General features: G+C 39.0%; 2 protein-coding genes across 3 annotated transcripts in view; both read left to right on the plus strand.

Moving 5' to 3' along the window:
- LOC104444661 (disease resistance protein RPV1) overlaps positions 1-10,793 on the plus strand; it is a 90,907-nt gene extending 80,114 nt beyond the window's left edge. The window contains exon 5 of one of the 2 annotated variants that reach the window (XM_039313063.1): positions 10,674-10,793. The gene's annotated coding sequence lies outside the window, so the exon portion shown is untranslated. Of the gene's footprint in view, positions 1-10,628 lie in introns of both variants that reach the window. The other variant, XM_039313064.1, reaches the window with a different exon arrangement.
- On the plus strand, positions 2,744-9,647 carry LOC104443056 (disease resistance protein RUN1-like). The gene is made up of 4 exons (XM_039313551.1): positions 2,744-3,267; positions 6,487-7,606; positions 7,719-8,006; positions 8,082-9,647. Exons 1-4 carry the CDS (start codon positions 2,744-2,746, stop codon positions 9,645-9,647), a joined length of 3,498 nt encoding a protein of 1,165 aa, XP_039169485.1.
- Positions 10,794-17,644: the final 6,851 nt, after the last annotated feature.

Below are 17,644 nucleotides of genomic sequence, written 5' to 3' on the forward strand. Positions count from 1 at the left end.
CTTAGACCAAACATGACGTATGTCTGCAAGGTTCTAATCATGCCATCAAACATCTTGATTTTCACGGTTCCAACACCCACAAACCTTGCACCTTGAAGTATCATTACCCATGAGAACCGAACCACCATCATATGTCTTGTACTCATCGAAGGCTTCTCGATGAGGACACATGTGAAAAGTGCATCCGGAGTCCATGATCCACGAATCTTCAAAGGTGTCATTCCCCGATGATATGGACAAGACGTCCCCATCATTGGTCTCAATGATGTCAGCTATACTTGCCTCATCTGAGCTCTTCTTCTTTTTCTCGTTCTTATTTGGACAGAATCTCTTGGTATGCCCTTCCTGATTACACCCGTAGCATCTTCCTTTGAACCTTCCCTTGGATTTTGATCGACCCCTACCGCTCGATCCTCGATCCATTGATCTTCCTCTTCCTTGATTGTTTTTCTCCTTTGCAAAGAGTCCCTCTCCTGAAGATTTTGAACTACTTGCCCTTTTTCGAGTGTTGTTTGAAATTAGGGCAACAGTCACCTCTCCGATCTCCAGGGTTTCCTTTCCATAAAGGAGTGTAGTCACCAAGTGGTCAAACGAATCCGGCAACGATGCCAGTAGTAGAAGAGCTATGTCTTTATCCTCAAACTTTACCTCCAAGCTTGTAAGTTCACTAATCATCTTATTGAACACGTTAAGGTGTTCCAACAGATCTCCTCATTCACTCATCTTAAGTGAATACAATCTCTTCTTCAAGAACAACTTGTTCGTAAGAGATTTCGTCATATAAATGCTTTCGAGTTTGAGCCATATCTCCAGAGCAGATTCGATTTCCGCTACATATTGAAGGGCCTCATCCGATAGGTTCAATCGGATTGCGCTGCATGCCCTCTCCTCCATGTCAGCCCAATCATCATCAGTGATGGTGTTCGGCTTGTTTGATCTTCCCAGAAGAACCTTTGATAAACCTTGTTGAATCAACAGGTCCTTCATCCTTCTCCGCCATAGTGTAAAACTATTCTTCCCAGTGAATCGTTCAATATCAAATCGAACGGTTGAACCTTTTTCAGCCATCTAGTTAGAAGTCGCAATACAGGAATAGAGAACCTGGATTGCTCTGATACCATTTGTTGTGCGGAAGAACACCCTAACTAGATGAGAAAAGTAAACAAGAATAATTAAGAACACGGAGATTTACATGGTTCGGCGAAAGATCCGCCTACGTCCACGGGAGAGAGAGAGAGACGATTTCTTATTTGAGCGTATGTCAAGAGTACAAGGTACATTGCTGAAATAAATAGATCTTTAGATCCCCACTTTCCTAAAGTGCATCCCGATTGAATTTGTGGAATTCAAGACAATATCAGCAGACATTCCACTTGTTCTTTTAGTCTGTATTGTGTTGGATCCAAAATTGAATATGAATGAGCTCGGAGTTCTGCTTCCAATATATTATGAAATCTTTGGCCTAGATGAATTGTGAGATATACAACAAATCTTGGCGATAGTGAGGACTTGGCTACATAATCTATGGATCGATGCAATCATATCCATTAATTTTTGTAATTTATATAACTAATGAATTTGATAGACCCGATTTATGGGGACTTGAATACTGGTAAGTCTAATCTAATGAAGCCTATTTGAGTTAGGAGAGAGAATGAACTTCCTTAAGAAACAAAATTGAACCTACCTTTTTTCTTTGCTTATATTATACACAAGTCAATCTTGAAGTCTTTGTCTGACCCTCTTGTGAAGGCAAAAGAGAAAGCACAGAAGTATGTTTTGTCTAGTCAATTCGCTCGTTATGCAATGGTCTAAGCATTGCCAAATCACACGGCAAATAGGCTCATAATTCATGTGTTCACACAAGTACACATAAAGATATCGATACTTGCAAGTTCCGTTTGGAGATGGCAACCCACTCACAAGATCGGCAAAGCCTGTTTTGAAATTTCAGGCCCTGAAAAATACTGGGAAACTGCAGTTGATATCATCAAAAAATCATAAAAGTCATACCTTCGAGAATAAAATATTTGAAGAATCTCAACTTTGTTGAAATAATTGTGAACGAGGACCCACATTTTCTTTGCAATTTCCATAAGAGATCAACGTCCAATTAAGCAAATATGAGTCAATGCCAAATCAACCAATAAAAAATGATAGAGACGAATCAAATATTGACAGAATCAGCATTTGATTTAAATATCGGCATTCAATTTTATTTGATGTAAAATTTCAATTGGCGAGCAATTTCTTTTTGTCATCGTTCAATCTAGCGTAAAAGTGCAATCATAACGGGTAATAATAGTCTATATTCAGCTTCATGTAACTTTATTGCAAAAGTGAATAATTTCAAGTATGAATGGCTTTTTGGGTTCTTTGATTTTTGAAGGAAGGCCGCAGGTGGCTTCCAGACAAATGGCGCATAGTATCAAAGTACTGGCAAGTGAAACTCATTCTAAGTGGTCCAGCTACATCCAACATTTAACCATTCATCAACACGTAACTTATATTTCCGAGACCACCTCATCCTCTTGGACGACTTTCATCAATTATTTCCTCAACTTAGCCTCAATGCTTTTGTTTGCTTATGAAGGAAGATCGTAGGTCATTTCCAAGCAAACGTAGTGGAAGTGAGTGATTTCACTCCGTTGCTTCGTCAAGTTGTTGCAAGGATCAGACTCAAACTTTCCGAGTCACTAGGCAGACTCAATTCGGAGATCAATCACTCCATCGTCCTACCAGAATGATGAGAAAGTGGGAGGGAGAAGGGTCAGCTCCGATAGCTCCAGCAAGCAGTAGCCGTGATGAAGGATCGGGGAGGAACTATGAGGTGTTCTTGAACTTCAGAGGATCTGACACCCGCTCCACCATCGTTGATTGTCTCTACAAAGACATGATCTGCGCAGGGATCCGCGCTTTTAAAGACAGCGAAGAGCTCCAATTTGGTGAAAAGATTGAAGGTGGTCTCTTGCAAGCAATCAATGACTCTAGAATTTATATCCCGATTTTTTCCAAAGATTATGCTTCAAGTAAGTGGTGCCTTTATGAGCTGGCACGCATAGTGGAGTTATCGAGAGATAATGATGAGAAAGTGATTCTCCCTATCTTCTACGACGTGGACGTGGATGATGTCAAGCTTAAGACCGATTTATATAAGGATGCCTTCCAAAAGCACAAGAACGACTCTGGGGAGGATTTAGCAAAGCAGTGGGAGGAGGCTTTAAGAGAGGTTACCAAAATCAGTGGAAGGAAACTAAAAGATCATGGGTATCGTTTGCTTCTCCGTCGACTTTATTTTCTTATTGACAATTTCAATTTCTTGTTCCTTCAAAGAAAAATTAGATTCAGTTTGCTGCTGTCCAACCTTATGTAATGTTTGGTTGGATTTGACGCAATGAGGTAGTCAGAATTTTTGCTCAGAAGGCGAGGTTTCTTGCACAAATTGACTTTTCAATTTTAAAACCAAGTTTTGATAACAATTAATGTTAAGGTATATCAACTTAATTGATTAAGATATAATGAAAAAAAAAAAACCAAGATATCCATGAAGATCTACGATGTGATAATATAGTATGACTATATATGTGTGAAAAATAAAAACATTTAAGTTTCTCAACTTCAGTTGCATTCCATACATAAAGTTAAAGACTTGTGTTACACTTTTCCCCGACCCTATGCCTATGATGTTTGCCTGAAAAATTAGATTGAGTTTAATATTATATCTTCTTTCCTTTTGTTATACTAATGAAAGCTGAGGAAGAATCGGCCCAACATAGGAGAGCTCAGCAAGGAGCTTCTCTATGCGTGTTGTTAATGGTTATTATTAGTTCATACTTGTTAGTGTTTGATGTACTTTGGGGAGACGTAAAAATGTGTGGGAAACATAGAGAAATTATAGCATAGACTTAGTCTATGCGATATCCAAAAACTTACGGTCAAGAGGAAGAAACCAATCCTTATAGATTGGGTTTTGGCCTTAGGGAATTCATATGCTTTGCTAATGTTTCCACGATAATTATGGGTCGCACCCCCGATTTACACAAAAATAATGGAGCTTCTTTATGGTGGTAATTTTACAACCTCATAAGAGGAAGCCAAAGGTCATGGTTTATCTAGTTGGTCTGAATATACAAGACCGAATATTACAAATATATTTTTATGCTATTATCCAAAGGAACACAAAAGAAGATCTCCGTAAGTGTTAGAGGTTCAATCTTCTAGTATATTTCTGATTACAATAATTCTTGGTTAGTATCAATGTTGGGCTTTTGTTTTCATCGTGGTGGGGCGTGGGGCATAGGCTCCTCTAGTGACCAATTGTGCATAGAGAAGATTTGCGACCTTAAACTGAGCATTCTTCTACCGTTGAATTATAGTAGAATGTTAAAAAAAAAAAAAAAAAAGATTTGGTTCTTGCTCTTGCTTTAAACATGAACCTATTCATGGCCTCAAATCTTAATTAACCAAAAATTCACCTTGGGGACTTCTAAGTAGTTGTGGCTATGGTTGGAGGAATCTAGAAACCTCTAGAAAAAGGATAAGTACTTTAACAATTGTAAATTACCTTGAAATATGTAGCAATCCTCTATCCTAGTTTGTGATAGTTTTGCAGTAAACCCTAGCCGTTACTCTCTATTTACCTACATTCTTCTTCATTAAACCTTACTATTTCTATCTTTCGTTAAACGCATTAATAGTTTCAATCCCCGAGAACGGGAAGGGCTAACGTATTACTACCCATGCGCAACTTGTGTCGTGTAAAATTCACCGGGAGGCAATGTTTTGAGAAAAAAATTTCCTAAAAAAAATTGCCTCATCCAGGGCAGACCACTGCGGAGCGCGGATTTCCCATGCTCCATGCACATCCTAATTTTAAAGTTACCAGTTTTTATATGAAATTATCAACTTTTATTTGTGTCTTGCGAACTTCTTTTTCCATTGTTTTACAAACTAGTTTTAGCTTACCGGCTTTTATGTGAATCATTTACTAAGTTCATTATATTGTTTGCCGATTTACAACTTCTGTACAACTTACCATATTGTTTACTCCACATTTCAAAATTACCAAATCTTGTACCGAATTACTAACTCTAATATAATCGTCACATTAACTAATCTCTAATTAAGTTAATAACCGGTTTTAGCTACCCATTCTTATTTGAGCTACTTATCAGTATTTATTATTTGTTTCAAAACTATCAACCCTCATAACAACTTTCGTTAATAACACACCAACTTTTATTTGCACTGGTTACGAACATTATTAGGCAACAAAATCTGTTGTTAAATTGCCAATCCTAAGTTGAGTCACTCACAAAATTTTTCCGATTAAAGTATCAACTAGTTTGCCATTACCGATATTATAAAAAGAATGGGTAACCTAAAATTATTTCTAACCTATTTGGAGAAATGTTTGTTGGTAACTCGAATCAAGGTTGATATATATTCTAGAAAATCTTCCTCATTTTCGGTTAGTATTCTGCTCCATGTGAACGTTAAGAAAAATGCTTTTGAGATAGTATTCTTGTTTCCTATATCCAAGGCAACTGCGGGTGAGATCTTTTCTTTTCCTTTAACCTTCAAACTCATCCCTATTGCTTGAAGAGATTATCAAGACCAAGTTTACCGAGGACTTAATATTTAGTCAAACTTCTAGAGGTCTCGTTATTAGCTGTGTGTGACGAGAAGAAACCAACCGGTGTGAAAAAGTATAAAGTGAAGTGGAGGCATAACTATCAAATTAGTTCTAAATTTATTGTGCATGACATTTGAGTACTAGACATTTTAATTTTGTCGATGTGGTCATAAGTATTTGCGTTAAATTTTGATATAATCTTTCCGCCCAGTTGCCATAAGAAATTAAATTACTAACATGACATCTATTCATCACCATTGTCCTATGTGGCAAGCTAACATGGACAATTTTACTTGAAATGACATCTTGAAGATTGCCATTTCAACAATTTTTTATGGACATTGACTGGAAGGATTATATTGAAATTTTGTGTAAAAGTTTAAGACAATATTATTGAAATTGAAAAATTTATGACTGAATTGACATCCGTACAATAAATTTAAGATTGATTTCATAATTTTCCCATAGAATGGAACAAAGGCCCACAACCTATTTCAACACAATGGCTCACGGCACTAGTTAGTCACAATTTGCCGGAGTGACTTCTAGTCGAAGCCCAATTAGACCCTTGTCATGAAATAACATTTTCCCATCATTGACTAAACCACAGAACCTTGATAGCATTAGCTTTCAACCATGAATAAAGTCCCTCCTCCACCTCTCTTGAAAACATCTGTTTTTTTTTTTTTTTAAATGGCTCACAGCTTGAAAGATCGTTTTTTTATGTTGGTTTATTTTAAAGCAAATTATTTTGAACTTGATGATGACCTTCTACTACCATGTAATGTGTGCACAGTTTCCATATTTATGGTTTTTCAATCTAAGATGATTGCATGTTATGCATGTGGCAGCCTATATGAACTTATGAATCTCATAGTCAAAGAGGTTTCAAGTCTGTTATGGACAAGAAGGACAAATGTGCCTACTCATTTGGTGGGAATTAAAGATCGAACGGATGAGATTATGAAGCAGTTAGATCTAGAAGCTTTTGATGTACGGTTTATCGTGATTTATGGTATGGGTGGCATCGGAAAGACGACACTAGCTGAGGCTGTCTTCAAACAAATCTCCCCTCAATTTCAGAGATATTGCTGCTTTCTTAAGGATGTTCGGACTCATGATATAATAAACTTACAAAAGAAATTGTTGTCCGACATTTTCCATTTGAGTTGCAGAAACCTATACTTCATTGATGAAGGGGCTGACATGATCAAGATGAGATTTCATGACAAGAAAGTTCTCATTGTTCTTGATGATATCGACAATCGAGACCAAATCATGAGACTTGCCGGTGAGCCCAACTGGTTTGGTGGGGGTAGTAGAATCATCATAACAACTAGGAATATTGAATTCCTAGTAAAGGAAGGTGAGGATGCCAATGTCCTAGCCTCTATTAGCGGACAATTTTCATTCTACAATATGCCAGAGATGAATTCACATGATGCTTTTCAACTTTTTTGTGAGCGTGCCTTGGGATGTGCCGAGCCTCCAACTGATTACATGGATATTGCAAATAAGCTAATCAATACACTTGGAGGACTTCCGTTAGCTCTCGATGTTGTAGGTTCCACACTTCGCGGAAAATGCCGAAGAACATGGGAAGATGCACTATGTAAGTTAAAGAAGGTGATGAATGAGGATGTCAAGAAGAAGCTAATGATAAGCTACGAAGCATTAGAGCTTAATCAACAACAAATTTATCTCGATATCGCATGTTTTTGCTTTAACAAAGAGAAAACAGTTGTAGTTAGATATTGGGATGCAATTTTTGGGTATCCGACCGAAATCGAGGTCAATATCCTCAAACATATGTCTCTGATAAAGATATCTAGCGATGGTAAACTATGGATGCACGACCAACTTAAAGACCTTGGAAGGAATATTGTCCACCCAAAAAGTGGCGAAATCCATCTGAGGGGTAGCAGGCTGTGGTCTCCCAAGGATGCCTTTTGTGTAGTTCAGACAGAAACAGTAATCTTTACCTCTAAATGTTTTTCAGTGCATCCATTAACGTCATTACCTTTTATCTAATTTCAAGTCAAATTGACATATGTACTCATTGGTTGCTACTTTTATTTTCTAGGGAACCAAAGACATAGTGGCACTCAATCTTGGTACACCTGACCCCAATAAGATGTACAGATTTAAGCACAAGCAATTTGAGGGCTTGGTCAACCTTAGGTTCCTTCAATTGGACCACGGAAACTTTGAAGGAGACTTTAAGAATGTTTTCTTTGAGTTGAGATGGCTCTCTTGGAGCAATTGCCCTTCAAAATTCCGAGCTACCAACTTCGGGTTGAAGAACTTAACGATTCTCATGCTATCTGGGAATAACGTTACTGAAAATTGGGGAGGATGGTGTCAAATCATGGTATGATCTCACAACATCCTTTTGCATTACATTTACTCTTCCTCTTTTATGAGTTTTGACTCAATTACTTTATAGGTAGCAAAACAGCTGAAAATCCTACAACTCGAGGATTGTCCATTCCTTAGAAAGACGCCCAAGTTCTCTATACTCTCGCAACTTGAGAAATTGATTCTTAGATGCCTTCGACTAAGAAAGATTGACAAGTCCATCGGCAACCTACAACATCTCGATTACCTAGAGATAAAGAGTAAAGCTATTGAGTCGCCCCCGGAGTCCATCGGCGGTTTAAAATCTTTGACAGTTTTAAGAATAGAACAGACACCCTCAATGAAGCCCCACTCGATTGGCAATTTAGCAAAGGTGAAGCCCCTAATCTTGCCACGCAAGGAACTTCAAAAGCTTCCTGACTCTATCGGACAATTGGACTCATTACTTGAGCTAGATGTTCGATATCTAAAAATCAGTGAATTACCTCATTCTATTGGAAATCTTGAAAGGTTGAAAGTTTTACGCATTCGGAATTCCTATCTAGAAAAGCTACCAGACTCGATTGGGAGGCTCCAATCATTGGTCAAGTTGGATTTGAGCGATTCAAGAATCAGGAGCTTACCTGATTGTATTGGAAATCTCAAAAAGTTAAAGGTACTAAATCTCAATGATAATTGCATAAGTGAATTTCCGAAAACCATAGGAATGTTGGAAAATTTGGAAGAGTTAGACGCTTGCTCTGAACATCTGGTGGGGCAAATTCCAAGTGAAATCGGGGCACTATCCTCATTGAAATATCTATACTTATGCAAAGGTCGCTTTAGTGGATTGCCCACAACGATCAATCAGCTTAAAAATCTCCAAATGCTTTCATTATTGTTTTGTGATTCAATCCAACAGTTGCCAGAGCTTCCCAAGAGTCTAAATTTTTTAAGCCTCATATCGGATTCGTTGACCACGATCCCCGATTGCTCAAACCTAACCAATTTAGTTGACCTTATGATAATTGGTTATTCAATTGAAGAACCCAACACACAAGGGATCGTGAGACTACCTACTCCAAAACGAATGGCCCTTCGCGTTGGAAAAATGACCTTGCCTCCAACCAATTTCAATTCCCTCTCACAGCTACAAAGCCTCAGCATAAATTATGCTGAGCCCCAATCTCCTATCGGGCTCCCATCCAGCCTTCAAGATTTGTGGTTATGCGATGTCCAGTCACCGATAGATTGGTCAGTCTTTTCCAACTTGGGGAATTTGTCGAAGCTATCTATTAATGGATATTCGCCGGGAGAGATTCGATTCAAGGTGCTTGGAGAGCTACAGAAATTCAATGAGTTGCGAATGTTTGACTGTCCATTGCTCAAGACGTTGCCCGTTCTGCCTTGTTTAAAGGAGATCCAGTGTTTGTCCCTGATCCAATTGCCTCAGCTAATTGAGATTCAGGGTTTGGGAGAATTGAAATTATTGCAGAATTTGTCTATTTGGTATTGCAATTCTATCAAAAGGTTAAACAAATCTGATCTTTCTAATCTACAAAATCTGAAACGTTTGAGGTTCTGGGGATGTAAATCATTAGAGAGGGTGCTGGGTGTGCCAAAATCTTGTCGACTCACAGTCGATGATTGCCCGAGGTTCAATAGAGATGGATAAGATATGTATCATTCAATTGGCAAAGAAAGTCAATGATGGTAAGTCCATAGAACTAGAGTTCATTTTTTTGTTGTGTCATATTTTGTGAGTTTCCTTCAGCTAACCTTTTATCTTGGTTCTATAACCACCTCTTGCATTCGTTCATCCTATTGTCTTTGAGGGAATATCCTCTTTCATGTATCATGAACGTGTGATACTTTGACTTGCCTTGACTTGACGATGGTGATACTTTGTTGGTTTATGTTGCGCACCAGCATAACGTCGGGATTGACATGCTTCGTGGCACTTGTTTTGCTTAGAAAAAATGGATAAAGTGGAAGGGAACTTTTAGATAGTAAGCACACTAAAGATGCTAACAAATGCTAGGTTTTTGTTGTAAGGCTGAGTTGGTTGAGACTTGAGACTATTGGTCTCACCTTATGGAGTGTTTTTAATATCCGTAAAGAACAATCATGATTTATGAGGACTGAAATAAAGGAATTAATGCTTGGGTAGCAGAAGAGTGAATTGTTGATACATATTATGCAATATGAGTGATTTAGTTATTTCCTTCACGAAGAAGCGGAGGTGTTTTTCTAGTTACTTTTGAACTGAAGTGGAGGAGCTTCAAGTCTTGAGTCACGGTGTGATTTGTGAACTATCTTTCTTCATTCTAGTATTTACCAATTTATGCGTGAAATTCATGCTGGGAGACAATTGATATTGGAGTAAACTTGTCTATATGGTCAATCCACTATTTCTTTGAAGACTAGGTTTAGCTACATCAAGTTGTGCATTTTGTAATTTCTAGTGTTAGGAAAGAGGACCTTTGTGTTGTTGAAGCCTAGATTTTATTAATTCCTTTAGCTGACTTATTGCACCTTTCCTCATCTCTCTCTCTTTCTATGCTTATAATGTGGTTACTGTTAACTTGTTAAATAAACATGTTTGATCTTTGTGTCTATCATTTTTACATTTGCTAATAAAATGTTTTTGCGCAAGCTCCTTCAACACCATGGTGAAATGTTCTTTTACATGGATGTCCAGGCTTTGGCAAGACATATTGTTGATGCTACAACAACGACTTGTTCTCTTCAATCCATATCAGTAAAAGGGCAAGCTGTGGATAAGTGCATCGGCACTTTTTAACAGACTGTAAGAGTCTTCTTTTCAACTACATGGATGTTTATTGAGTTCCATTATGCAATCTTCTATTGAACTCTGTTATTTCCATACGTTTCACAATTTTGTGCTTTCTTCTTTTGCTTTTGTATGCATTTAATAGAGGTCCCTTCATCTATGCCAGCAGTTGAAATAGGATAACTACTAGCAGCAATGAGGATCCTACCACTACAGCCAAGATGTTCTAATTGTATTATTTTAAACAACAGCAATGAGGATTCTCCCATTACCAATGAAGAGCCAAGTTAAAACGGTTCTTGAGTTTTCTCACACATGAATGAGAGAATCCTCTATGAAGATTAAGAGAAAGATTAAGATGTAAGATATTTGAAGTTTTCCTCTACTAGAAATTTGAAAACTGTGATCAAATGTCTACTGGATCATCTATTCTGCACATTGATAGCATTGATTTTGTGAACAAACTAGATAAATTTTGAATATTTGAGAGTAATGGCAATTTAAAATTACAGGTCTAGATATATTCTCGGAGGCAGCAACTATAGCACCTTGCCTTCTCTTTTTCATGAATTTGATTCCATTGTGCTAAAGAGGGGGCATGGTAATACGGGGGTGTCGCGACCAATTTTTCGGGGTGTGAACCACCTAGGGTTTGGCTAATGGATTGTTAAGCCTAGACTTAACTCGGGCTCTCCCAAGCCCATACCAATTCGCGACTTAGGTTTGAATTGTTAACATGCAATTGAATTTTAACTAGGAGTCGCCACTAATCTATTTTTTGGTGGGTCGATTAGAAACCCAAGTAAAATAACGGGAGAATTACTTTACTTCTACGAACCAGAGACTATGGGTACGGGGACTTGATTACGCTAGATTTCTCTAACGCCCTTTCGGTACCATTTCTCTTATTTAAAAAAAAAAAAAGGTTTTGCAGGCAGCTTGAATTGATTTTAAACTAATTCCTAACATGCGAGGTGTTCATGCAGGTGCGCAAACCACCAATTTAACACCCAAGTAAAGCAATAAATAAATTGCAGGACTTACCTCAAAGCAACAAAGATCTGCAATGTTAAATTAAAATCCACATCAACAGCCCTAGATATGGTTTCTAATTAACACGCAATTTTTGTTTTGTTTTCACTTAATGAATGAAAATCATGCAATATACAATGCAATATTAACTAAATGACCTAATTCTAATGACATGTAATTTCTAATTAAATGGGCCTAGCAAAAATCACTAAATGACGTGCATAGTATGAACCTAATTCTATAAAACGTGCACATGATTTTTATTTTCCTAATAAGTATGCAATCTATCATAATATGCAATGACGTGCAAAAATGCCATAATTCTAAATTTTTTATGAAATTCGAAATTTAAAATTGCCAAATAATTAAACGTGCAATTTAAATTAATGAGAAGAAAATATGATATCCTAAATTAATGTTTTTGGTCTTTTTATTTAAGAAATTCGAAATAAATTTCTATCCTAAACATGCAACATAACATTAAAACCAGTAACATCCTAACATGCATTTAACCTAACTCAATTTTTTTTTTTTTTTTTTTGGGTTTTTCCCTTACGGGAGCAATCAAATAAAGGCATCGAGAATAGCACTGCAACAAATCAAGCAAGATATCATCCATGTCCATTTAATTTTGGAAATAAATCGACGAATCGTATCTCGCGCATGAGATCGGATCGGTCAATTTTTAAATAAAAATCACGAATCGTATCTCGAGCGTGAGATCGGATTGGTGATTTTTCCGTGCAATGCGGGTCGTATTTCGAACATGAAATCAGACCATCAATCATATGCACGTTGCGGAATTAGGAAGATTTCCTAATTTAGAAGACTACTCGAGTTGCGAATATCGGTCATGTGCATCAACAAACATATCAAATAAGGAAACGGAATTTTCGGAAATTAAAATAATCAAAATTTTTACCTATTCCGAATATTAATTTCCAATTTGGACTTTGCGCAATTGGACCGGGACTGCAACCGACGCTTCGGGTGGGACAGCGATGGGCAGTTTATGGCCAATGAACCTACAAAGGCAGAACTTTTACGGGATGGCCCGGCTCATGGATGAACTCGCGATAGGCTCGGCACGGCGTTAGGAGAACAAGTTGTCTCGTGGTGGATCACAAGTGGCTCATCAATGTCTTCAATTCGTTGAGGCACGTCGACAGCAAAGGACAAGGACGGCAAAGCAGGTTTGCTCGGCTTGCGATTGTTGACCCACGGTGGACGTAATTTACCGAGACTGGGACTCGCATTGAGGATCTCCGTGAAGCCTCTTGGGATTTGTTAATACTCAAATGTGGGGTCTCTCCTTGGCGTTTTCTACAATGACGAGGATGTGGGCAGAACCTGAAAAAAAGAATTAAGAAAAGAATGTTAGTGGAATGCAAATATGTGATATTGATGAAGGATCGGCTTCCCCTTTCTTGTCTTTTTGGCAAAAAGCTTCCTCTGCTTCTCTCGCCTTGGACCACTCCAGACATAGAGCACCGCTTCAAAGGCTTCTCTCTCTTTTTTTTATGCTTTTGGTCACTCTCTTGTCCTCTCTGGATCGGCGATTGTGGGCAATTGGCAACGACAGGATCGTGGCTGCTTGAATCAGGAACGTTGTAAGGGATGACTTGTAGGCGAGGCAGAACAGGTGGCCTTTGATGATGAGTGAACGCGTCGGTTGTGGATTGATCCGTTTTGCCCACACGACTGAATTTGGAGTTCGGACTTCACCACGTTGGCTCTGACATCTTTTGCAAGTCAGAGAATGGATCTTCTGCGGAATTGTCTTCTTTGACTGGATAATATTCAACTTGAATACTTTCGGCAAAAGAACCTCTCCTGGGACTGCTGGAACTCAACGATGAGGGTAGAGCTCGGGGCACGTCGGGACAGCAGCTCGAGCAAGGCTTCACGGCTTCGTTGTTGACGAGGAGGCGCGGCAATGGTCACCGTCTCATGGTGCACGCGATATGAAGCTCAGCCGTGGGGTAAGCAAGGTTGCAGCCACGTGATGCTTGGCCGAACATTCCTCTCTCTCACATGTGTTTTCTCTCTATATTGTGGCCGTATATTCAATGTGTGTGGCCTCCACTGAAACCCTACGCGAAAACCTTTTTATAGGCTGAAGATTAGGGTTTTATTTTCCTTTTCAAATCAGCATCCGCGAAGATTTCTTTTTCGCACGCAATATCACTTTTCTTTTATTTTCCACATCTCCTGATTTTATCACCTAAAGATAAGATTGCAACCCGATTTTCTTAAATTCCAAAAATCCACCGTAATATTATTTCAAATCTCAATTTAGGTAATTCTTGTCATTAAAAGAAAACGGGCTCGGGCCAATTTACTTGCTTCGTGGGCTTAGTCCGACCTGCCAAATTAAAGCTTAGAACTACTAAATCAAACCCATTTGTCACCGACCCAATGTAAATGCAAATTAAGAAACAAATGCACCTAAAACTATATGCTATGCAATTAACTATTTTTTCCGGAATAAAATTAACCCTTAATTTTTTAATGCAATAAATGACTAAGCGGGTCGCCAAAATTTAGGTGTCAACAGGGGGTCACTGACCATGTCATCAATCAGTTAGTTTCTTGCATTCAATGACACTTATAAAGTGGTCATGTGAAATATAGTTGATGGCATGACTCACTAACAGTATGTCATTCATTGGTGCAGTTTTTTACTAAATCAGATGGTGTTGAAGTTTTAAGTGGTGTGTTTATGTCAGTAGGGACAAGGTAATAATTATGTCTTACATGGTAACAAAAAGTACTCTCTTTACATAGCACACTAACTCTAAACTGTTGTTGGAAATTGCATGGCCATTACGAATGCTTTGCCAAAAAAAATTCTATGAAGCATTTAATATGGAGACTACGTAATGACCTTCAAGGCAAACTATTAAATGCTAGACATGATTTTTCCTTGATTTAGAATTGTTTAACTTCGGATACACAATATTGGATAAACTACATATGTATAAAAAAAAGGTAACAAATGATAGGATTGCTTGAATTACTTTTCAGTTGTTGAAGTAGCTTACAAGAAGTGTTTTAAATTGGTCTTGAGCCTCTTCAACAGCATCAACAGATGTTGATCATTTTAGTTTGGGTGTCCCAAAATCTTGTGAACTCATCATGTCATGCTCCAGTCCTCAAGCACATGCCCATCCCGGCTTGGTCGATTAAATAGCGACGTCCCAGGATGCATCGCTGACCCATTCATTTTAATACTCATGCGGAAGCATATAATAAATCCCCAAACAATAAACAATGGGATAGAAAAGTAGGGCCATATTTTTCAAACCTGAAAAACCACAACCACACTTTTATGCAATGCAAACCATATAGTATATATTATAATACTATTGACAAAGTCGGTTTTATCACAACATAGGGTCACGTCACAAGGTTTGCATAAATAGGGGTGGGGTCTCAATCCTCTCCTCGATCCTCCTCTGGATCCTCCTCCGAGTCTTCCTCTGGGTCCTCCTCCGGGTCCTCCTCCTCTTCGACAATCTCTCCTTCTTCTTCGCTCCAACTGGAGCCCACGGCTGAATAAACTGGAGAGTTAGAATCGCCTTCGAGCTTTGGGTCCTCGCGTCTACCACCAATCCACCCTTAGGATCTACAGTACCCTTCCCGAACACAACTTCCAATGCGTACAACGGTACCTCCAATTCCGGGATTGGACCAATCCTTCGCCCATCAGAATAATGGCGATACCAAGACCGGTACTCATGGGGCACCATGTAGGGTTCTCCCACATCAACCCAGATTGTGGACTTGATTAGCACATACTCGAGGCCCTCGGGGTGGTGGTGTATCGGGATATGGTATCCTATATCAGTGAATTTCTTAGGTTGCTCAAAGTACTCAGGAGGGTTCGGAGAGGCTGCCATCTAGGGACTTGAAATGTTATCCCACAATGGGGTGAGACGATGTCTCAGTGAGTTCTACCCCCTAAGACTCGATTAGGAAGAAAATACGCCCTAAGGGCTGCCTAAGCATAATCACGGGTTTAAGGTCTTACTTTTGCCTTGTTCCTTCCTACAAGTCAGTTCAATTCATAACTTGCAATCATAACATTCAATCAATTCGGATCGACTCATCGATCAATCAACTCAGTTGATTACATGTCATCATGACCCTTTCTTGGTTGGCTCATCTCATACTATCTATAAAGTCCGCTCATATCAGGACTGTTCACTACTAAGTTGATAAATAGATAGTATAACTTGCTTATAAGATGATCGAGTATACTGCTCTTTGTTAAGCTACCATATTGCTCGTAGGTTGATATAGTATACCGACAATGCTCATTCTAAGCTGATAAAGTATACTGCTCTCTGCTAAGCTGATATATCACCCGTAGGCTGATATAGCATACCATCCCAATCATACAACCAATTCAACATTTTTATCATTCCTGATAAAAATAGCCGTGTGTGGGTACACGGTCAGCCTTAGCCAAAATATAATAATTTCACTTTTTTGAACATCCCACCAGTTTCAACAGCCCATAATATATTTTTGGCGCTGTAAACTGATGCCCAATGATTTTCTAATTAATTACTGAAATTAATTAATTTTGGGATAAAATACCCCCAACCACAAATCACCTTCAATTCTCACAAACCAACAATCAATTAAGTAAACGAAATGCACCACTACAATCAGCACGAAATTCCGATTCTGGCTATTTCGGTCTAATTTCGAAAAATAAATAAATAATTAATTAATTACGAAAAAATATTAAATAAATGCAATAAATGCATACTTAGGCCCGAAATGGCCAATTATATGCCGGAACGGGCCTGGAAAAATTCCGAGACTCGTTAAATAAATACTAGAGTCTATTTACTCCCTAATTGTACTAACTATTCACCTAACATGCATTGACAATTAATTAAATTCACTAGTTAAATCTAACTAACCACCTAATCCATCTTAACCTCAACTAAACAACCCTTAAGCATTATTAACTTACTAAGCGATGATTAGTGAGTTAAACTCACTTGATCGGCGATCCAGTCGGTGCAAATCGACGGGGACATGACGGGGGACAACTTTCTCCAAAGCGGACCTAACTTTTAGGGCCGGGAAGCGGGCCAAAATGGGCTTAAATCACTGCTAGAAACCCACTCTGTTTGCTGCTGGTTGAGGCGAGAAAGGGCTGCTCTTAGGTCGATACAGCAGCAAGGTCGATCACGGGTCCAAGTGGTGGCGGTAAGAGCTTCGGTGGCCGCTCACGGTGGCTCAACAGGCTTGCTGGGCGGCGGCACAGGCAAGATAGCAAGGCTGGACTGCAGAGGAGGCGGTTGGAACGTCAAGGACACGCGGGTAGGACGGGGACACGAGCGGCAAAGCGTGACGGCATGTGCGCAAGGAGGGGCGACGAACGGCAGTCCGGCGTGGCGTCTATGGCGGTGAGGGTTTCACGATTCTTCTCTGCAAGTTGTTGAAGCTTCCAAAGCACAATAGAGAGGAAGGATGGGCTAGTCGACGGTCACAATAGGAAAAGAGAACATGAGGGAGCAAGGGGGACCATTTGGCCTTTTCTTCTCTCAATTTGTCCCCTTGAGGGCTCCACCATGCTTGCTGTCATCCACCAGCCATTTCTAGCTCTCTTTCCCTTCTAGAAGACCTTTGAAAGGGTCCAAATGTTGTAGGGAGAGGGGGCATATGAATTGTACAAGTTTTCTCACCAATTCGACCTTAAATCCTTCTTGAATCCTTCTAATTTGGCTTCAAAAAATTTCGTTATCGAATCAATAATCAAATTGGTATTCTTCCTCACCAATTTAACCATCTTGCTTCCCAATTTCGCGATCAAAATGATCCCC

The sequence above is a fragment of the Eucalyptus grandis genome, chromosome 5, assembly GCF_016545825.1.
Source record: "Eucalyptus grandis isolate ANBG69807.140 chromosome 5, ASM1654582v1, whole genome shotgun sequence".
NCBI lineage: Eukaryota > Viridiplantae > Streptophyta > Magnoliopsida > Myrtales > Myrtaceae > Eucalyptus > Eucalyptus grandis.

What these genes read in the sequence shown, in the direction of transcription:
- LOC104443056 (XM_039313551.1), top strand. Translation starts at nt 2,744, where the DNA reads ATGATGAGAAAGTGGGAGGGAGAAGGGTCAGCTCCGATAGCTCCAGCA. An exon ending in AGGAAACTAAAAGATCATGG is followed by an intron (nt 3,268 to 6,486) that starts GTATCGTTTGCT and finishes TGCATGTGGCAG; the next exon opens with CCTATATGAACTTATGAATC. An exon ending in GAGGATGGTGTCAAATCATG is followed by an intron (nt 8,007 to 8,081) that starts GTATGATCTCAC and finishes ATTACTTTATAG; the next exon opens with GTAGCAAAACAGCTGAAAAT.